This window comes from Ranitomeya imitator, chromosome 3, assembly GCF_032444005.1.
Source record: "Ranitomeya imitator isolate aRanImi1 chromosome 3, aRanImi1.pri, whole genome shotgun sequence".
Classification (NCBI taxonomy): Eukaryota; Metazoa; Chordata; class Amphibia; order Anura; family Dendrobatidae; genus Ranitomeya; species Ranitomeya imitator.
Window position 1 is genome coordinate 253,458,641 of NC_091284.1, and position 23,317 is coordinate 253,481,957.

A 23,317-nucleotide genomic window follows, 5' to 3' on the forward strand; every position below is an offset into this window, starting at 1 on the left:
GAAGCACCTGGGTGCTCACCACACATTTAAGAGGTCTAGTTTACAAAATGGCATCACTTGTGGATGGTTTCCAGTGTTTAGGCACATCAGATATTCAATTTTTAACACTGCTATTATTTTGAACACTACTGTCTGTGTTCTATGTTCTTTTCTGCAGATAATATGGCTATAAGATTTCCAAATCATTACATTCTTCTTTGCTTTACATTTTACACACTGTCCCAACTTTTTTTTGGATTTGGGTTGTACATTCAAGAAAAGATCAGGCAGAGAAAAGAGGGCCGGCCAATCGTTACAGAACACTCTTGCACGTGAACGAAGAAGCTTAGATCATATCCTGGGTTTAAGTATTCAGTATCCGGTATCAATCCTTTGTGTGACAACAGAACATGGAGCTGGAAGATAATACAAGACACCCTTTTGATCTACCAAGTGCTATAAACCTAGCATCTCGATGGGAACGGAAATGTTGGACACTCCTGGTCACCACACTGCCAGTCTGGAAGAGAAGCTACATTAATACAGGATATGACTGTACTTTCAAGGAAATCTTGATTACAGAGTAGTTGCCTTATTGGTGAATGTATTTAAAGTTGACAATTTTGTGGACTAACTTTATTTTTGTTTAATTAGTGTAATTGTGTTCTGTACTCTGCGTAGAAGGAAGCAATACTCATTCAGGCTTGTTTTAACATGTAGGTAAAAACGCCACCAAAAACGTAGAACTTTTATATAAAGTTATATGTGCAAGAATCAGTCTGATGCACAAGAATAGGAAAAAATGAACACATCTGGAAGTCATTGATATGCGCTCCAGCCACAACAGTTAATGTGCATCAACGATTTAATGGGAATTACTCCACATTATCTCTAAAAACAAGAAATACAACTATGCAATTATATTTTTCTTAAACTGCTTTCTCAAATGTGCCATACAGACCACTAGTGTATAACACCTTAATTATTATTTTCTACATTATCTTTTTTAGTGTGTTGCATATTTTTTTGGGGAAAAAAGTTAACAAAAGGAAAAATGAAAAAACGTAATTGCTTGTAGACTTTGGAAACGGACAAGATAATTTCTCTAAAACATCAGCCATAATACTTGTTCTTCACACTTTTGAGTCATATTGGTCTATGAAGTTATTGAGTTCTTGCACACAGAGTCCAGCCATCTCCTGTAAACTTGAGTGCAGGGCACTTCTAACAGCTGCCTGAATAGATGGGTCTTTTTTCAGCAATGTGCTGGCAACAAAGGCAAAAGTCTTGCAGTCTTGAGCAAAGGCCTGGTAAGAAAATAAAATAGGGATGAAAAAGCAACACAGCTCTGTGCAGATGTTCACAATGCATATGTGCAAACAAAAGTGTTTCAGAAATGGAAACTTGTGATCGTTTATTGAAAAATCTTTAGAAACAGTCATAGTAATACATTTACTTTGTACTCATACCCAAAAAAGAAGTTCACTATGAACCGCAATTGTTTCACTAGGACTGTGATAGTACTCTTCGAAACTCATTCACGAGTAGTCTCATGCACACAATCATAGTTGCTCTATGCTCACTCAGCTCCCGAAATCCAGATTGCATAGCTTTGTGAGGCACAAGCCATTCTTGCTCCGAAGACCCGAGCTGACCACTGCACAGTTAGCTCAGGTCAGGAGACTCTGCAGTTAGGCCATGGCTCCTGATTTGAGAATGTGTGTGTGAAACTGACCTAAGGAGCAGTTCTATATCTTCAGTAGTCTTCCTAATGCCTTTTACACAGATATTTGTCAGATTTCAGATTCTCCCCTATGCAGTAATAACACTGGTATACAGTAATTTTGGTGCCAACGATGTCTAAACGGTTTTAGATTACGTTTATGGTGCGGATTAAGAATAGGACTTTGGTTTTGCCAGATTGGCTCTAGTTTCTGAGATATTTAATAGTTAATTACAGTAGAATTCTGGCTTCAAAAAGTCTCTTTTCTAGCATTGGAAGCTTACAAATTGAAATACAAAATTATATGGGATATTTCATTACCTAAGACACTGTTAATACACACACAAATCGTATTGGGGGAACGCATTGTTTTCATGGTTGAATTTTCTCAAAAACTAGAACCATAGAAGATAAAACATATGCACACTGGCGCTACACCAACTAAAAAGGGGCAAAGGGGGTTTTAAGAACAAAGCTGCTGGTGATGCAACAGGGTCTGTGTAATGCCCTGTTTAAAATAAAACATGAGAATGTATATATAGAGTTTGTCACCTGCGCTGGTAGAGTGCGTTGATAGGTACAGAATAGACACAGGGAGATTTGTATATCTGCAATAGGGAAAAGAGGGTTATGCTGCTTTGATAATCAGGGAGCAGTATAGAGGCATCGCTGGTGATTTGTCCTTTTGTTACACCTTAATTAGAGGGATAATAAGGATCGCATCCTTCGAAACGCGTTGGTTAGCATTGTCCCTCTCACGCGCCCGTCTATCTAAGCTGCCCATCTAGCTCTGTGACGTCACATTCCTTTCACGCCCCTTCTACACTACGCCACTGCTTCAGCGTCGCTTCCAGCCAGGGCACGCCTGAGGCTGGTGGCTCAGCCGAATTCTCTGTGACCAGCGAGGAGGAATTCAACAGGAGAGAGCGCTCCTGCACTAACCTCCAGCCCCATAGCCTCGCAGCGTGGGAGTGAACAGACACCAACCTTCGGGAGTCTGACCGGGAGTTAACCCTAAGGCATCACTTCAGACCAATCTAGTAAGTGTACATGCTAACTACCCCTCTAAAGGTACCATCACATTTAGCGACGCTGCTGCGATCTAGACAACGATGCCGATCGCTGCAGCGTCGCTGTGTGGTCGCTGGAGAGCTGTCACACAGACAGCTCTTCAGTGACCAACTATGCGAAGTCCCCTGGTAACCAGGGTAAACATCGGGTTACTAAGCGCAGGGCCACGCTTAGTAACCCGATGTTTACCCTGGTTACCAGCGTAAACGTAAAAAAAAAAAAAAACACTACATACTTACATTTCGGTGTCTGTCCCTCGGCGCTCTGCTTCTCTGCACTGACTGAGCGCCAGCCGGAAAGCACAGTGGTGACGTCACCGCTCTGCTTTACGGCTGGCCGGCGGTCACAGTGCAGAGAAGCAGAACGCCGAGGGACAGACATTGGAATGTAAGTATGTAGTGTTTTTTTTTTTTTTTTTACGTTTACGCTGGTAACCAGGGTAAACATCGGGTTACTAAGCGCGGCCCTGCGCTTAGTAACCCGATGTTTACCCTGGTTACCAGTGAAGACATCGCTGAATCGACGTCACACACGCCGATTCAGCAATGTCTGCGGGAGTCCAGCGACAAAATAAAGTTCTGGACTTTCTGCTCCGACCAACGATGGCACAGCAGGATCCTGATCGCTGCTGCCTGTCAAACTGAACGATATCGCTAGCCAGGACGCTGCAACGTCACAGATCGCTAGCGATATCGTTCAGTGTGCAGGTACCTTAATTAAGGTGTAACAAAAGGACAAATCACCAGCGATGCCTCTATACTGCTCCCTGATTATCAAAGCAGCATAACCCTCTTTTCCCTAGTGCAGATATACAAATCTCCCTGTGTCTATTCTGTACCTATCAACGCACTTTACCAGCGCAGGTGACAAACTCTACGAAAACTAGACCCAATTCAGCAAAAGTAATGGGATTTTTTAATTCAGCACCATCAAGATATTCTAAATCCATTCAAAAAACCTTGGCACCAATGTTTTTTTCTAGACCGGTGTAATCAAACAGCCTTTTAATCTATATATTTTCAAATTTTGTTTGCTAATAAAATGGCATTCTAAATTTTATTTTAGAGTAAGGCTGTAGCTACACTTCTGGTGATACATAGTAACTTTACAGATATATCTTGTCTTATAGCTATTATGGATGTCGGCACAACAACCACACCAATGCCTGGAGGAGGGGTTGCAATGCTGAAAGTAAAAGAACTTTGTAAGAAAAAATAAAATTATGTCACGTGAGCTCTGCAGCCTATTAATGCTGGTCTAGGAGGTAAATAGGTGGGCGGTTCTTTCTATTTGGCACATTCAATTGGGGTATCCAATAGTGGACAACTCATTTAAACTATTCATTTGTACTTTAGGTCACTATTCTGCTCTACGATTCATTTTGTTTGACTCAAATCTAGGTTTTCCTTCACTTGGAAGCACATTTTCTACTAAGATATTCAGACCCAGAGGCAACACAGTAGCCCCACAATATTATACAGTCCCCACTATTATGTTTCACTGTAGGTAGGATGTATTTTTCTTTATAGGCTTCATTTCGGCACCTACAGTGCCTTGAAAAAGTATTCATACCCTGTGAACTTTTTCACGTTATACCCAAACTAATTTTTTTTTTTTTATATGGATTTTATGTGATATACCAACACAAAGTAGCAAGCATTTATGAAGTGTAAAATAAATGATACTAGGTTTTCTAAACAGGTTCACTGACACTTCCAATTGGAGTAGTTTATATATAAAATTTAACTTTTTTTGTGCTATGTTTAAAAAATCCCCATAACATAAAAGTGACTTAAAATTTCTCTCAGCAAGCACGTGGATAGTATCTATAATAGAACGCTGGGAGCGTCACTCTGTCTGAAGCCTTCTATATAATCGCAACGCTCCTAGCGTTACATTATAGCCAGTGTCAGAAAAAAAAAATGGCGCCGGAAAGCGCCGACTGCCGGGAGCAGGGGGACATTTATGAACCGTAACCCGGACATGGGGACACGATGAACATGATCCCGCCCTGATGATGCTGTGGCAGTTCATGCCACAGCAATTTCTTACTTACGCCACCTGATTCTGGCCCATGAATGTCCCCCTGCTGCCGGAATCGGCGCTTGCGCAGTCCGCGCTTTCCGGCGCCATTTTCTTGGATATTGCAGTGTGTCCAAGAAAATGGCGCCGCAAAGCGCGGACTGCGCCGATTCCGGGAGCAGGGGGGTATTTAGGCCATGAATGTCCCCCTGCTCCCGGAATCGGCGCCTGCGCAGTCCGCTCTTTCCGGCGCCATTTTCTTGGATACTGCAGTGTGTCTTCAAGAAAATGGCGCCGGAAAGTGCGGACTCCGCAGGCGCTGATTCCGTGAGCAGCAGTCCGCAAGCCAGAGGACCTGGAAGATGGAGCGGCGCGCAGTGCTGGAACGGGACAGGTGAATATAGCAAGTGTCGGGGGCCTGAGCTAGCGGCGACTCCGGCACCTGACCCCCACAGCGCGCCGGTGTCCCCGCCTGCTCAGGCCCCCCAGCACTCGGCGCCCAGCGACGATAGGTGAGTATGTTATTTTTTTTTTAATATATATCGCAGCAGCATACGGGGCATATAATACTATAGAGCATCTTATGGGGGCCATCAACTATAATGGAGCAGCATACGGGGCATATACTATGGAGCATGTTATGGGGGCCATGAACCATAATGGAGCAGCATACGGGGCATATACTATGGAGCATCTTATGGGGGCCATCAACCATAATGGAGCAGCATATGAGGCATATACTATGGAGCATCTTATGGGGGCCATCAACATTTATGGAGCAGTATACGGGGCATATACTATGGAGCATCTTATGGGGGTCATCAACCATAATGGAGCAGCATATGAGGCATATACTATGGAGCATCTTATGGGGGCCATCAACCATAATGGTGCAGCATATGAGGCATATACTATGGAGCATCTTATGGGGGCCATCACCCATAATGGTGCAGCATACGGGGCATATACTATGGAGCATCTTATGGGGGCCATCACCCATAATGGTGCAGCATACGGGGCATATACTATGGAGCATCTTATGGGGGCCATCAACCATAATGCAGCAGCATATGAGGCATATACTATGGAGCATCTTATGGGGGCCATCAACCATAATGGAGCAGCATATGAGGCATATACTATGGAGCATCTTATGGGGGCCATCAACCTTTATGGAGCAGCGTATGGGGCATATGGATGGGAGCAGCAAATTACAGAACGGTGGCGCAGGATTGGAGCAGCACATGACAGGATGGGGGCGCAGGATGGTAGCAGCACATGACAAGATTAGGGCGCAGGATGGAAGCAACACATACCAGGATGGAAACCATATACCAATATAAATGCTCGCCACCCGGGCATAGAACGGGTTCAATAGCTAGTTAATATATAAAGCAAATAGCGTACCGATTAGATTATACCAGTATGTATTGGATATTGCAAAGTGCTATGTGCATTATGAGGTGTCCTTTTTTGTGATCTTGAGATGAGCAGAACTTACAGAAAATAGGATTTCCTTATTATAATTATTAGTCCCTAGAGATTTTTCTAATTTTATTCTCAAATTTGTAAGGGATTAATTAATCTTATAAAAGTGTCATATAGAGATTGTGTTGCAGGTGGATTGATATTTTTTATTTTAACCTTAGGCCTCTCACACTTCCGTCCTTCAGCTCCCATCACAATCCGCCGATTTTTGAGAATGCAGGATCCTGCTAAAAAATTTGCAGAATCCTGCATTTTCCCATAGACTTGTACAGTCATGGCCAAAAGTATTGACACCCCTGCAACTCTGTCAGATAATACTCATTTTCTTCCTGAAAATGATTGCAAACACAAATTATTTGGTATTCTTGTCTTCATTTAATTTGTCTTAAATGAAAAAAAAACACAAAAGAGAATGAAGCAAAAAGCAAAACATTGATCATTTCACACAAAACTCCAAAAATGGGCCAGACAAAAGTATTGGCACCCTCAACCTAATACTTCATTGCACAACCTTTAGCCAAAATAACTGCGACCAACCGCTTCCGGTAACCATCAATGAGTTTCTTACAATGCTTTGCTGGAATTTTAGACCATTCTTCTTTGGCAAACTGCTCCAGGTCCCTGATATTTGAAGGGTGCCTTCTCCAAACTGCCATTTTTAGATCTCTCCACAGGTGTTCTATGGGATTCAGGTCTGGACTCATTGCTGGCCACCTTAGAAGTCTCCAGTGCTTTCTCTCAAACCATTTTCTAGTGCTTTTTGAAGTGTGTTTTGGGTCATTGTCCTGCTGGAAGACTCATGACCTCTGAGGGAGACCCAGCTTTCTCACACTGGGCCCTACATTATGCTGCAAAATTTGTTGGTAGTCTTCAGACTTCATAATGCCATGCACACGGTCAAGCAGTCCAGTGCCAGAGGCAGCAAAGCAACCCCAAAACATCAGGGAACCTCCGCCATGTTTGGCTGTAGGGACCGTGTTCTTTTCTTTGAATGCCTCTTTTTTTCTCCTGTAAACTCTATGTTGATGCCTTTGCCCAAAAAGCTCTACTTTTGTCTCATCTGACCAGAGAACATTCTTCCAAAACGTTTTAGGCTTTTTCAGGTATGTTTTGGCAAACTCCAGCCTGGCTTTTTATGTCTCTGGGTAAGAAATGAGGTCTTCCTGGGTCTCCTACCTTACAGCCCCTTTTCATTCAGATGCCGACGGATAGTACAGGTTGATACTGTTGTACCCTCGGACTACAGGGCAGCTTGAACTTGTTTGGATGTTAGTCGAGGTTCTTTATCCATCATCCGCACAATCTTGCGTTGAAATCTCTTGTCAATTTTTCTTTTCCGTCCACATCTAGGGAGGTTAACCACAGTGCCATGGGCTTTAAACTTCTTGATGACACTGGGCATGGTAGACACAGGAACATTCAGGTCTTTGGAGAAGGACTTGTAGCCTTGAGATTGCTCATGGTTCCTCACAATTTGGTTTCTCAAGTCCTCATACAGTTCTTTGGTCTTCTTTCTTTTCTCCATGCTCAATGTGGTACACACAAGGACATAGAACAGAGGTTGACTCAACTTTAATCCATGTCAACTGGCTGCAAGTGTGATTTAGTTATTGCCAACACCTGTTAGGTGCCACAGGTAAGTTACAGGTGCTGTTAATTACACAACTTAGAGAAGCATCACATGATTTTTTGAACAGTGCCAATACTTTTGTCCACCCCCTTATTTATGTTAGGTGTGGAATTATATCCAATTTGGCTTTAGGACAATTCTTTTTGTGTTTTTTCATTTAAGACAAATTAAACGAAGATAATAATACCAAATAATTTGTGTTTGCAATCATTTTCAGGAAGAAAATGAGTATTATCTGACAGAATTGCAGGGGTGTCAATACTTTTGGCCATGACTGTATTGGCGACGGATTGTGACGGATGGCCATACGTTTCATCCATCTTTCACTGGATCCTGCATAAAAAAAAAAAGGTCCATCGGGCAGAGAAAACGTTCAGAGGAACGTTTTTTCTGCACGTCGGAAAATCGGTCAGCGACGCATCCTGCGCTGCCCGTCACTGGCTACAATGGAAGCCTATGGGCGCAGGATGCGTCGCTGCCTGTGAAAAGCAGGAATCCAGCGACAGGACCCGTCTTTTCAAAGAGAGCATGCGTGGAAGAATTTCCAGTCAGGGAAATTCTCTGTCGCTCTCTTTCTACTATTGATGCTGCCTATGCAGCATCAATAGTAACAAGATATAATGTGGGAAAAAAAAAAAAAAAATCGCAATATCCTCATCTACCGGAGTCCCGCGCAGCGATGCTCCCGGAAGCTAGTGTTCATAGTAATACATTGCAAAATCTCGCGAGAAGTCACGGTCTCGCGAGACTGCGACTTCTCGCGAGATTTCGAAATGTAGTACTAGGAACGCTAGCTGCCGGGAGCATTGCTGCGCGGGACTCCGGTAGATGAGGATATTGCGATTTTTTTTTTTTTTTCACATTATATCTTGTTACTATTGATGCTGCATAGGCAGCATCAATAGTAGAAAGAGAGTGAGAGAGAATTTCCCTGACTGGAAATTCTTCCACGCATGCTCTCTTTGAAAAGACGGGTCCTGTCGCTGGATTCCTGCTTTTCACAGGCAGCGACGCATCCTGCGCCCATAGGCTTCCATTGTAGCCAGTGACGGGCAGCGCAGGATGCGTCGTTGACCGATTTTCCGACGCATTTTTTTTTTTTTAACCTGGTTTGTTTTGTGTATGCGTTTTCACAGCAGAAAACACATACACAACAGGTGCACACAGCCTCGACGGGTCCATCAGAAAGACGGGCCCAGAGCACACGTTTTCCACAATCTGCACAGGATCCGTCATTTCAACGTCTTGACGGATCCTGTGCAGATTTGGAAGATGGAAGTGTGAAAGTAGCCTTATCCACTTAGTGACTCCTATCAAATCCTTTTTGAAAATAGTAGCTGAGCTTCTTAGTCTTGTTTCATTCACAGGAACTACCTAATTGTTGTTCCCAATGATTGTTTTAGAAACCAGGAGCTTAAGGCTATGTGTCCATGGGGCGCATTGGCAGCGCTTTGGATGCAGCGGATACCCCTCTCCGTCCAAAGCCCTGCCCCCTTTTGTACATGTGGTGATTCCGGATATGTTCATTAAACACATGCGGAATCACCGCATCCTATACACAGACTGTTATTTATCTTGCGGAGACTCTCCGCAAGATAAATAGACATGCTGCGGTCTATAAAGACTCGCCACATGTCCGGTTACGCAGGTCTGCCGCCTGCGTGTTTGTACACATAGTGGAGATGGGATTTCATAAATTCTCCTCCACTATGCTGTAACATCTGGCCTCTGCGGATTGGACGCTGCGGCTGTACGCAGCGTACAGTCCGCAGCAAAAACTCAAGCAATACGCCCCGTGGAAACATACCCTAACACTGCTGGACACAGCAGCAAGAGCCCAAGTTTGATCCCGCCCCCTTCTGTGATAAGCACCTCATTGTCTACAGCCATTGCATATAGAGTGCCTGGTCTGGGCGGAGTCAGCTGTGGTGTGGGTGGGGGCAGCTTTAATAGCTCTGCTTCATGCTTAATCTAAAAACTCTCATTGTGTCAGAACGGATGCACCCAGAAAACTAAGTGCACTAAGTAAACCAAGCGATATATTGTTGCATTCAGGGTTTCTTTGCCTACATTATGCTGCTATCAATTGGGGATGCAAAAAAACAGTGACAGATTTCTTTTAACCCCTTAATCCCATTGGACGTACTATCCCGTCGAGGTGACCTGGGACTTAATTCCCAGTGACAGGATAGTACGTCCAGCCGCGCTCACGTGGGGAGTGCGGCCGAGTGTCAGCTGACTATCGCGTTGATCGCGTTGCTCCGAGGGTCTCCTTCCTCCTCCTCCCTGCAGGCCCGGATCTAAAACGGCCATAGGGGGCCTTCCGGGTCCTGCAGGGAGGTGGCTTTCAAGCGCCTGCTCAGAGCTCCCTGCACCCCTATGGGAGGTGGAGCCGCATATTCATTACTGTAATGAGCGGTACCATGTGACTGCTCCGTACAGGAAGAAGCAGAGGCGCCGGGAGAACCAGGGACGTGCAGGGACCGCGCCAGGAGCAGGTGAGTATTATTAGACAGCCCCCGCTCCCCCTCCCCTGCCGATCCCTGCGTATGACTCGAGTACAAGCCGAGAGGGGGACTTTCAGCCCCCCAAAAATGGGCTGAAAATCTCAGCTTATACTCGAGTATATACAGTAACTATTTAGTCATGAATTGCCATGGCAAACATCAGGACCATGCAATCATGATCTGAGGGCACCAATTGGGATAAAGAAGCCCCCACACTCTGTTAACCATTTATATGATGTAGTCACTATTGACAGCAGCATGTAAGGGGTTAAACAGATTTGGACAGTGGAAACACTGATCGTGGCTGATGCAGCAAGTTGCCAGCTATAGTGGACAGCCGACAGCTGATGGATTGTCACTAGTGATGAGCAAGTGTACTCGTTGCTCGGGTTTTCCAGAGCACGCTCGGGTGGTCTCTGAGTATTTGTAACTGCTTGGAGATTTCGTTTTTGTTGACTCAGCTGCATGATTTACGGTTGCTAGCCAGCCCGAGTACACGTGGGGGTTGCCTGGTTGCTAGGGATCCCCACATGTATTCAAGCTGTCTATCAGCTGTAAATCATGCATCTGAGGCAACGAAAACTAAATCTCTGAGCACTTACAAGTACTCGGAGATCACCCGAGCAACGAGTATACTCACTCATCACTAAGGCTAGGTTCACATTGCGTTAATGGGTTAACGCTAACAGACTGCGCTGCACGGCGAAAATGTCGCAATTAACGCCGTGCAGCGGGTCTGTTAGCGCACCCATTGACAGCAATGTGATTTGTGCCTGTAGCGCATGCCATTTTTGGCACGCGCTAGCAATGTGCCGTTCTTTTGTGACGGACCTCGGACGCTGCTTGCAGTGTCCGAGGTCCGTCCCTCGCTAGCGCAGATCGGGGACCCAAAACAAACATTGCGTTAGCGCTATGCGCTTAACGGTTTTGCGTAACGCAATGTGAACCTAGCCTTATTGTCACCTGTATGGGAAGGCTATTCTCTTATATCTCAGGTCAGTTAAAAGACGTATTGGCGGTCATTAAGGGGTTAAACACCACAAGTAGAGATGAGCAAATATGTTCGGACACTATTGCCAAATCAGAGTTTGCCATATTTGTACGGTAAGGAAACACGGCACTCAGTAGATATGAGGGTTGGCGGTGCTCAAGTGGGGTGTCCACCCCGTATATTAAAGATTAATGAAACTTGGCACTCAATTTTTGAGAAGAAAGGCTTCTTAGTTTATTGATGCATCCAGACAAACAAAACCGCTAAACGTTTTCGGTCCACACCGGACCTTCGTCAGAGGGTTTCTTAGACATTGACTGGATGAGGAAGCTAAAAAGCCTGAATGAGCGTCAGCCAGAGCACGGGATATAGGAGCTGCAGTCTGCTGCAGGATCACAAAGGAAGGTGAAGCGCCAGAGGAGAGGCACAAAGCCTGGAGGGAGTAACGGCGCTCTCCTCTGCTCTGCACTACTAGCGCTCAGGTTACAGCGCCGTTACTCCCTCCAGGCTGTGTGCCTCTCCTCTGGCGCTTCACCTTCCTTTGTGATCCTGCAGCAGACTGCAGCTCCTATATCCCGTGCTCTGGCTGACGCTCATTCAGGCTTATTAGCTTCCTCATCCAGTCAATGTCTAAGAAACGCTTTGACGAAGGTCTGGTGTGGACCGAAAACGTTTAGCGGTTTTGTTTGTCTGGATGCATCAATAAACTAAGAAGCCTTTCTTCTCAAAAATTGAGTGCCAAGTTTCATTCATCTTCTTTGCCATATTTGTGCCATATTGGTACTTTATGTGTGCTGAATTTATGTTTCACGATGGTCAGCAATCTCATGAGTATAGTTTTATTGAAATTCTGTGAAATAAAAAAAACAGGGAACTCACCACTTCAATCTGTTCTTTTCTTGCCAAAATAAAAGCTGAACGAAGTTCTTGAGCAGCATCAGGTAGTTCACAATTCACCACAGATTCTGTGTTCTCATGATCACTGATGCTAGCAGGTACCATAGTCTCCAGAGTCTCGGATGGCATATCACCTAAATCACCCTGTAAAATTAAACTATCAGTGTCAGCATTGTGGAACACAGTCAAATCTGGAGCATAAGTTTAGCAGATCATTTCAATCACTCTGTTGAATGTAGTAACCAAACAGTGAAGCTTTAGTGTGGGCTCTCCTCTGCCGATGCCAGCAGTTAAAAGACCGCCAACTTGTAATGTACAAGGCAAGCGGTGGTCTTTTAACAGCCAGTTTAGACAAGCAGACCACACTTCCAATGCCACAGAACAAAATAGCTAATACAATTGTTCTTTGTGCATAGACTGTCATTTACTCAGGATAAAGTGCTGAGGAAAACGATGTTTTGTTTATTAAGCAAGAGTAAAAATAATTTTACCCAGGTGATTAACAGCCTGTTCACAGTGGCTGATCATCAGGAAATGAGCGCATTTATGGATGCTCATTTACGATAATTAACCAGTGTAACTGCACCCTCAAAGTGTTACCATTGTATGAGTGAGGCCATAGGATGTTAAAAGCTGACAGCACAATGATTACATCGGTGTGTTTTCCATTCAGAAGTAATTAGAACGCAGCAGTATTGGCAACTTGAAAAGTCTCTAAGGGTATGTTTCCACGGTCAAAACCCAGCGCTTTGGACGCAGCGGATACTCCGCTGCACCCAAAGCACCACCCCCTGTTGTACGCACGGTGATTCCGGATGTGTTCAATGAGCACATGAGGAATCACCGCATCGTATTCGTTGACCGTGGTATTTATATTGCGGAGACGGAGCGTCTCCGCAAGATAAATAGACATGCTGCGGTCTATAAAGATGCGCCACGTGTCCGGATACACAGGGCCGCCGAATGCGGCCCTGCACACATAGTGGAGACGGGATTTCAGAAAATCTCCTCCACTATGCTGTAACATCTGGACGCTGTGGCTGTACGCAGCGTCCAATCCACAGCAAATCCTGATGTAATCCGGCACGTGGAAACATACCCTATGGACTAGATCTAACAAGTCAACAACAGTCAACAAATATGGAGTGAGGCAGCACCGCCAATGAAATGAAAACATTTTGATTAGTCCAATTTTGGCACATGGGGCTGTATTAGGGCTTATTTTTTGCGCCCCGAGTGGACGTTTTATTGATACCATTTTGTGGTAGATAAAATGTTTTAATTGCCTCTTGCTGCACTTTATTGCAATGATACAGCAGGCAACCAAACGTATTTCTGGCGGTTTGATTTTTTTTTCTTGTTAAGCTGTTTACCGATTAAGATAATTTATTTCATATTTTGATAGATCGAATATTTCTGAACACAGCAATACCAAATATGTTATTAGGGGACTTGAAGCTTCGATCATCCAATGGCTTGTAATATGCACAGCAGTGCATCAGCAGAAATCACGATCTATGAACGTCGGCCATGGGCCGGCTTCCACAGGAGGATCATAATGACAGACACAAAGGTCAGCAGCAGACCCACAGCTGTCATGACAACCCATTGGCGCCCCGCGATCATGTGATAAGGTTCACCGATGGACGGGCGCGATGACAAGCTCACGGCCAGCGCTTGTTCCTTTTAACCCCTTGACGACATACAAAGTAAATGTACGTCATATGTTGTGAAGGAATTAAAAGGCAGGTTGCAAACCTCTAATAACCTGCCGATATACTGTTAATCTGCGAGTTAATAACATTCCAAAGCTGCTGCACTGAAAGCTCGGCTTCCGGGAGCAAACTAACTTTATTCCCCCAGGCAGCCTCAGGCTTTTAGTCACAGCGGTGTGGTTTGTGTCACCATGCAGTACATAGTGAGCGGTGGCTGTACCTCTGATGCACTGCTGAACTGGCAAGTTGTGAGTAAAATCCCAAGGCTGCAGGGGAATTAAATTTATATTCTCCCAGGAGCCGGGATTTAATTAGAGCAGCCAGGCAGCTTTTACCCTACAGATTAACCCCATATCTGCAGGGTAATAGTTTGAGACATGATAGGTTCTCTTCAACTGTTCAAAAAGGACAACAAATGCACTTTATTAAAAATGCACTACAAGGTGTTATACTATAAATTGCTCAGATGAGCAGAACCCTCGAGTATGTGCACACGATGTCCTAAAAACAATGGCAAAGTTGCTGAGATTTGAGTCACTTCAGGAAAAAGTGTTTTTTTTTTTCCCTGAAGTGGCTTTACTGGCAGTTTTGCCAGCATTTGTAACCAGTTTTTCAAGAGGAATTTTTAAAATGAACCCAAAATATTTTTAGAGATATATACCAATAAAGGGATCTGAACAGTCTTCTCCAAGAAGTGATCATCCCTATCATGGCTGCTGCATAGTCTCTTTTCAGCAAAGGATTCTCCTTTTCTTTGATCCACATTGAAATCAAAATCTTTCTCCTCTGAAAGGGCTCTTTTCCCAAGATTTACGCTCACTTGCTGTTTCTCTTCCTGCACAGATTGCTCTGTTTGAAGAGAGTCCTACAAAAATCAGAGAATTGATGGGTTACTCAAATCATCGAGTTTTTAATACAAAGTGAAATATGATAAGTAGTACAGTAATCCCTCTAAAAATATGTTTAATAATTATAAACATATGACATACTGTGACCATTATGCATTCATGCTAAATTTAGGATTTGATTTGGATATAGAATGAATTCTGCACCAATTTTCAGTACAGTACAAGTGAATGAGATTTCAAAACTCAGTCCATTTCTAATAAAAATAACATTCAAGAAAAGTTATGTGCATTTTCAAGTCTGCAGTATGCACATTGTGGATTTCCACAGATTTTACTCCATTCATAGCCAAATCCAAGACCTAATCCACACGTACATTTTTCAACATGTGAACAAAGACTCAGCTTTCATTCTTTATTGTGGAGGAACCATGCAGAAAGTGTTTTCATTGCACATTATTAAAACCAATGGGTTGTGACGGCCACAAGATGTTTAATAGCTTCTAATTGGAAACATATACATGACATACACTAAGATCAAAGATATCAGAACTAGTGATGAGCGAATATACTCGTTACTCAATATTTACCAAGCACGCTCGGGTGTCCTCCAAGTATTCTTTAGTGCTCGGAGATTTAGTTTTCATCGCCTCAGCTAAATGATTTACAGCTGTTAGCCAGCATAAGTACATGTGGGGGTTGCCTGGTTGCTAGGGAATCCCCACATGTAATCAAGCTGGCTAGTAGCTGTAAATCATCCAGCTGTAAATCATCACTTATCAGAACCTTTGAATATCGCACTACTCCGAATGCAGAAACGGTGAAAATTCAACCTCATTTGGTTCCTTTTGGGTACTTCTGAACCTTATACGCTAAGTCATATATTTCCTCGCACCCTTTAAGGCCCAACACCTTTAAGCGCATGTTGAGTATTAGCATGCTGAAAGGTTTCTGCATCTGCAGGAAAAACGCTGCGGGAAAAAATGCGTTTTTTTTTTTTAGCAATGAATGCTTTTTTGAGCTAATATATATATATATATATATATATATATATATATATATATATATATATATATATATATATATATATATATATATATACATATATATATATATATACATGAAGAAAAAAGAAAAGCAGCACAAAAAGTAAAGAAAAATGTGGATGGCGTGGCGACGTTTCGGATACAAGATCCTTTCTCAAGCAGTGAACACATGGGTAAAGCCATCATTTATACAAATCTCATAACAGTCTCATTACAAAATCTATTATGTGCAATTTTACAAATACAAAAGAATTACATAAAACAACAGTTTACACAAAAGTGACTCTATATAAAAACGGATACTCTCACAAAATCCGTATTCAGTGTATACCAAGTGATATTGTGACACGTGATATTTCATAAAACATCTTAATGATCACTTACTTAGCAATTAAAAACAAGATATCGCAGGTGTATCAATCCCACAAACTACGAACATACATATATTATACTTAACCCTGCTGTTCTGTTAGGTCAAAAATGACCGTTTTTGAAATTCTATAATGTTATAAAAATTCAGCGTGTGATTCTGAGACTTGAGGCTCCCTGACTTTTCGTCATTAGGGGGGTACTCTCTGTGGGAATTTTTTTTTTTGTTTACTTTATTTGGTACAATTTTTTTTACACTTGTACTGTTCGGTCAAAATGACCGATAGGCCTTTATTCAGCTCTCCAGACAATTTTTGACAAAAATAAAGGTGCTATCACCTCATTTTGAACTATATATTGCATCTACTACTATTTATCAATGTATCTGACTACTTTTGGTCAGAAAAGATTTACACATACCAACATTTTCAAGTTGCGATACAGCCGACGGATTCGCTTCCAGTATAGCTATGCGCAATTTATTTCACTGGTTTTTATTTACCCTGCTGTTCATATAGATCTAGTTCCATTCAGTTATCAACATTTCATATTGTAAATCATGATTTTCTGATTTTCCATGTGTTTGCTGGTTGTACAGTATTACACTGTGCAATGCTGTCCTAAGCAGAATTCACCTAAAGTGTTGTACTGTGAGCTTTTTCCTGCTGCAGGGTGGTGTCTGCTCTGATCTTATCTGTAGACAGATAACATAGCAGTGTAGAGTTTCAGTTCAGCTGGAGACAACACAGAGTGAGCAGAGGTTCAGACGTCAGAGCTCTGAAGTCCCATTTTTACAGGTATGTTACAGATAAATTATTCTTTTATTCTAAAATTATTCAATATTCTCACTGCTGTGATAAAATGGATGATAGGGGGTTAGCATTAGGGTTGTGTAGACTCAATGTTTGCTTATGAGTACATATTCCAAGTAAACCAGCAAAATACGGTATAAAAATCTGGACTCTGTGTGACAGTAAAACATCATATGCTGCAAATGTTCAAGTATATATTGGAAAAAACCCTCTAGAAAGACCTGAAAAAACCAAGGCATGAGGGTAGTTTTGGACTTGACCCATGGACTCAAAGGGAGAAACGTTACCTGTGACAATTTCTTCACATCCTACCAATTGGGGCAGATGTTACAAAAAAACAATATAACTATGCTGGGTACTGTACGAAAAAATAAACCTGAACTTCCACAGGGTATCCTCAATAAGAGAGACGTACACAGTTCAATGTTTTATTTTACAAAGGACACTACGGTAGTGTCGTACGTTCCCAAAAAAAATAAACAAGTTATCCTCATGAGCACCATGCACCATGATGCAAAAATAAGTGAGAGAGATGACAGAAAGCCAGACATGATTCTTCACTATAACGCCACTAAAGGTGCTGTTGACACATTAGACCAGCTTGTAGGCACGTATACATGTAAAAGAAAAACAAATAGGTGGCCTATGATTCTCTTTTACAACCTGATCGATGTATCTGCCTATAATGCCTTTGTATTGTAGCGGGAAATAAACCCCAAATGGCAAGAAAAAAAATTACACAAACGACGGCTTTTTATTGAGGAATTGGGGAAGTCTCTCACTAATCCATATGTAAAAACACGGCCACGAAATCCAAGAAATGAGAGTGCAGAAAAAGTGGCCCGACAAATTCGAGAGCATGGTGGAGACGGCGAGCCAACAGCTTCGACCACCACTGATACTGAAACGGCTTCCACCATCGCAACCAGCTGCAAGCGAAAAAGATGCTCATTCTGTCCAACGTCCAGTAACCATAAATCTAATATTATGTGTTGCAAATGTGCAAAATACTTGTGCAAGCGTCATGTAAATTATACATGTGATCAATGCAAGTAATACATTGATCGCATTTATCATTTGTTTTTGACAAAAAAACTTTTTTTTTTTGAAAAGTTTGTATATAGTTTAGAATAAAGAAAAGTTTTTATGTGCAATATGAAGCAAATATTGCAAAAAATGTTTATTTGATTCAAAAAATAAAAGTTTTTGATTTAATTTTTCATCTGATTATTGAAAACCATGTTCACATACAGTAAAACAATGCAACAGGTAATCAAATAACACTTGAATTAGGTACAAATCACAATTTTGTTAGGTCCGGTCAAAAATGACCGGGAACAGTATAAGTGTATAAAAAACAACGTTTTTTGCCATTTTATAGAGAAAAAAGCTTTTTTTTTTTTTTTTTTGCCTTTGAAAAAAGTATATCTACATAATGTTTGATATTATTACTTATAGTTAACATTTAGATCAAGATTTTTTTTTTATCTGCAAAAATAATCAATTTTTACAAAAATCGAAAAAATACCATGTTCCCTTTTGGATATAAAAAAAATATAAAACAAGCTTTGTATTTATTTTTTTTCTGGTATTTGAACAACCATCTTCACAAGCAATATAATAGTGCAAAAACTGTTTAAAAAAACCACTTAGATTAGCTAAAAATGATTATTTTATAAGGACGGTCAAAAATGACCGGGAACAGTACAAGTGTATGTGAAATCTAAACAGAACAGCAGGGTTAAGATCTGCATGCCATGATCCTCGGCGTCCTTTCGCGCACACTGCGCATGCCCGTGACGTCAGGACGAGAAGCGGCCCATAATGCCACAGTCCGCAGCTGCGCAGAGCACCGCCGAAGGTCCGGCCGCCATCTTTAATGTGGGATAACTTCGCCCACAGGGGACTCCGGTCAAAGAGCTATTAACATTCCACATAATTAAGATATCTACTTACAGCACGTAGAAATGGACTCATATTAACTGGTCAAACCTATTGGGACCATACTAGACCCAGACTATTACAATATAATATATACGAGCACCACCACACAGACCAACATACAAAAGACACATTTCATACAGAGGAATAATGTGTGCCAAAATTTAATAGGACCAAGACAAAGGTCCCATAGTAATTGTACGGACTCTAGTGCTCACACAAACATGTGTAGCATCTCATTATAGCCTCGGATTAGGGGATCTACGGGGCAATAACCCCCACATCCCTCCTATCCACTATGCTAGTTGTGCAGAATCTTTTGTTAGGGATACGGCTGATTTCTTGGAAAAGGTGGGTGGTGTAGAGATAGTGGGTGAGGTGCTGTTGGCATCTTTCGATGTCACAGCGCTTTACACCTCTATCGACCATGATCGAGGGCTTGATGCAGTTCGTAAAAAGTTGTCACTTACACAATATACTATGGAGACAAGAGAATTTGTACTTCAGCTTTTGAAATTAGTGTTGACCAAGAATTATTTTTTATTTGGAGATTTTTTTTATTTGCAATTACGCGGGACCGCCATGGGCGCGAACATGGCGCCCGCGTATGCAAATATTGTTATGAGTGTCCTTGAGGAAGACCTCGTCTATGTGTCCCACCACTTTAGCTATGTAGCGGCGTGGTGGCGATACATAGACGATGTCTTCCTCATCTGGACTGGTACCAGCGATGCATTATTGGATTTTTACGAATATTTGAATACGATTGATGATACAATTAAGTTCACCCTGGTATACTCGGAGACTAATGTACAATTTTTTGACGTTAATGTCCTGATAGAGAATGGTAGACTTGTCACTCAATTGCATACGAAGGCTACGGATAAGAACAATTTGTTGCATTTTAGTAGCCAACATCCGAAAAAATCAAAGGAGTCTATCCCATATAGCCAATTGATACGAGTAAAAAGAATTGAAAGTGAGGAATATTCTTTAAAGAAATCTATGGAGAAGACACTTAAAAATTTTTTGGAAAGAGGCTACTCAAAAAATCTGTTACAGAGACAAAGAAACAAGGTTGAGGCACTGCATAGAGAGGATTTACTCCAAATTAAACCACGCTCTGATGAAATCAGCCGTATTCCCTTTGTAACTACTTATTGTGAGGAAAGCAATGTGGTTGCAGACATTATACGGAAGCATTGGGGAATGTTGCATAAATGTATCCCTCAGGTGAGAGAATTCTGTAAACCCCCATTGTTTTCCTATAAATGGAATCGTACTGTTGGCTCCATCGTAACTAAGTCAGACATAGGCACCTTTAAGAAGCAAGGCCAAGCTACATTGACTGGTATTGGTAGGAGGGGGTGTTACCCATGCTTATCATGCGTCAATTGTTTGATGCTAAAGGGTGAAAATTTTTTCCATCCTGAGACTAAAGAGGAGTTCAAAATTCGGCATTTTTTGACATGCGATTCAGATTATGTGATTTATTTATTGCAATGTCCTTGTTCATTATGGTATGTCGGTGAGACGTGTGAATTCAAAACGAGAATCAATCAACACCGACATACCATAAGGAAGAAACGCATGGACTTACCGGTATCTAAACATTTTACTGAAAAAGCACACACGGAAAAAGAGCTTCGGTTTCGTATTATTGATACAATACCAGCCCTAAGGAGAGGGGGAGATCGGGTTCAAATGTTGAAAAGAAGGGAAATGGAGTGGATAATGAGACTAAAGACTTTGAAGCCATATGGTCTCAATGTAGACTTCAAATATAGTCAGATTATGTGAAAAAATATGGTATACGATGTTGGTGTGTTCTTTCCCTACCTACTATTTGGGTTTTAATATTTTAAGTAACGGAGTATTAACATTTATTCTTTTTCTTCTTTATCTCAGGTGTTTCAACCTATGCTACGATCGAATAGAAACATAGAAAAATGGGGATATTCTTCGGTCATGGGGACGTCGGTATTAAATATGTAAAGAATTGTTGAGAAAAAATATTTTTTACTCTCAAAACATATTTGTGAATTAATTAAAAATAAAAAAACTTTTTCAAAATGAATTTTTTCTCTTCTTTGTAATGTAGTGGTGGACTCATTGAATATAATGACCCATGTAGTATAATAGAGAATAAAAAGATAATCATTATGAGCTACCACGATATGGATGTGTGTTTGAGTAAGTACTTAGGAATCTATATATGTCGCCATCCTATGTGGACTATAAGCTCTGCATCTACTGGATAGGAGGGATGTGGGGGTTATTGCCCCGTAGATCCCCTAATCCGAGGCTATAATGAGATGCTACACATGTTTGTGTGAGCACTAGAGTCCGTACAATTACTATGGGACCTTTGTCTTAGTCCTATTAAATTTTGGCACACATTATTCCTCTGTATGAAATGTGTCTTTTGTATGTTGGTCTGTGTGGTGGTGCTCGTATACGGTATATTATATTGTAATAGTCTGGGTCTAGTATGGTCCCAATAGGTTTGACCAGTTGATACGAGTCCATTTCTACGTGCTGTAAGTAGATATCTTAATAATGTGGAATGTTAATAGCTCTTTGACCGGAGTCCCCTGTGGGCGAAGTTATCCCACATTAAAGATGGCGGCCGGACCTTCGGCGGTGCTCTGCGCAGCTGCGGACTGTGGCATTATGGGCCGCTTCTGGTCCTGACGTCACGGGCATGCGCAGTGTGCGCGAAAGGACGCCGAGGATCATGGCATGCAGATCTTAAGTATAATATATGTATGTTCGTAGTTTGTGGGATTGATACACCTGCGATATCTTGTTTTTAATTGATAAGTAAGTGATCATTAAGATGTTTTATGAAATATCACGTGTCACAATATCACTTGGTATACACTGAATACGGATTTTGTGAGAGTATCCGTTTTAATATAGAGTCACTTTTGTGTAAACTGTTGTTTTATGTAATTCTTTTGTATTTGTAAAATTGCACATAATAGATTTTGTAATGAGACTGTTATGAGATTTGTATAAATGATGTCTTTACCCATGTGTTCACTGCTTGAGAAAGGATCTTGTATCCGAAACGTCGCCACGCCATCCACATTTTTCTTTACTTTTTGTGCTGCTTTTCTTTTTTCTTCGTATCATCTGGAGTCATTGGACTACTGACTGGGAAAGCTTTGCATTGCTTGGTGTCAGCAGCTGTTATTGACACCTAGCTTTAGGCATAGTAATGAAAGGTGTCAGCTGGACTCCTTCATTACTAAGCAGATAAGTAAACAGAAACATTGTCACCAGCCTATGTAGGAGCATTCACAGAACAAATGTACATAGCCAGCAACCAGACAGCAACTTTAATTTTAACCCCTTAAGCCCCGAGGGTGGTTTGCACACGTTAATGACCGGGCCAATTTTTACAATTCTGACCACTGTCCCTTTATGAGGTTATAACTCTGGAACGCTTCAACGGATCTTGGCGATTCTGACATTGTTTTCTCGTGACGTATTGTACTTCATGTTAGTGGTAAAATTTATTTGATATAACTTGCGTTTATTTGGGAAAAAAATGGAAATTTGGCGAAAATTTTGAAAATTTCGCAATTTTCCAACTTTGAATTTTTATACCCTTAAATCACAGAGATATGTCATGCAAAATACTTAATAAGTAACATTTCCCACATGTCTACTTTACATCAGCACAATTTTGGAACCAAAATTTTTTTTTAGTTAGGGAGTTATAGAGGTTAAAAGTTGACCAGCAATTTCTCATTTTTGCAACACCATTTTTTTTTTTTAGGGGCCACATCTCATTTGAAGTCATTTTGAGGGGTCTGTATGATAGAAAATACCCAAGTGTGACACCATTCTAAAAACTGCACCCCTCAAGGTGCTCAAAACCACATTCAAGAAGTTTATTAACCCTTCAGGTGTTTTACAGGAATTTTTGGAATGTTTAAATAAAAATGAACATTTAACTTTTTTTCACACAAAATTTATTTCAGCTCCAATTTGTTTTATTTTACCAAGGGTAACAGGAGAAAATGGAACCCAAAAGTTGTTGTACAATTTGTCCTGAGTACGTTGATACCCCATATGTGGGAATAAACCACTGTTTGGGCGCATGGCAGAGCTCGGAAGGAAAGGAGCGCCATTTGACTTTTCAATGCAAAATTGACTGGAATTGAGATGGGACGCCATGTTGCGTTTGGAGAGCCCCTGATGTGCCTAAACATTGAAACCCCCCACAAGTGACACCATTTTGGAAAGTAGACCCCTTAAGGAACTTATCTA

At 41.7% G+C, this 23,317-nt stretch overlaps 1 protein-coding gene across 1 annotated transcript in view; it reads right to left on the reverse strand.

The window, feature by feature from the left end:
* Positions 1 to 828: 828 nt before the first annotated feature.
* The window catches only part of LOC138669690 (periphilin-1-like), a 177,612-nt gene continuing 155,123 nt past the window's right edge, over positions 829 to 23,317 (reverse strand). Inside the window, exons 8-10 of the mRNA XM_069756387.1 lie at positions 14,685 to 14,888; positions 12,291 to 12,452; positions 829 to 1,286 (exon numbers count right to left, since the gene is read on the reverse strand). Coding sequence (XP_069612488.1) covers positions 1,113 to 1,286; positions 12,291 to 12,452; positions 14,685 to 14,888 — 540 coding nt within the window. The 3' untranslated portion in view covers positions 829 to 1,112. The remainder of the gene's footprint in view (positions 1,287 to 12,290; positions 12,453 to 14,684; positions 14,889 to 23,317) is intronic.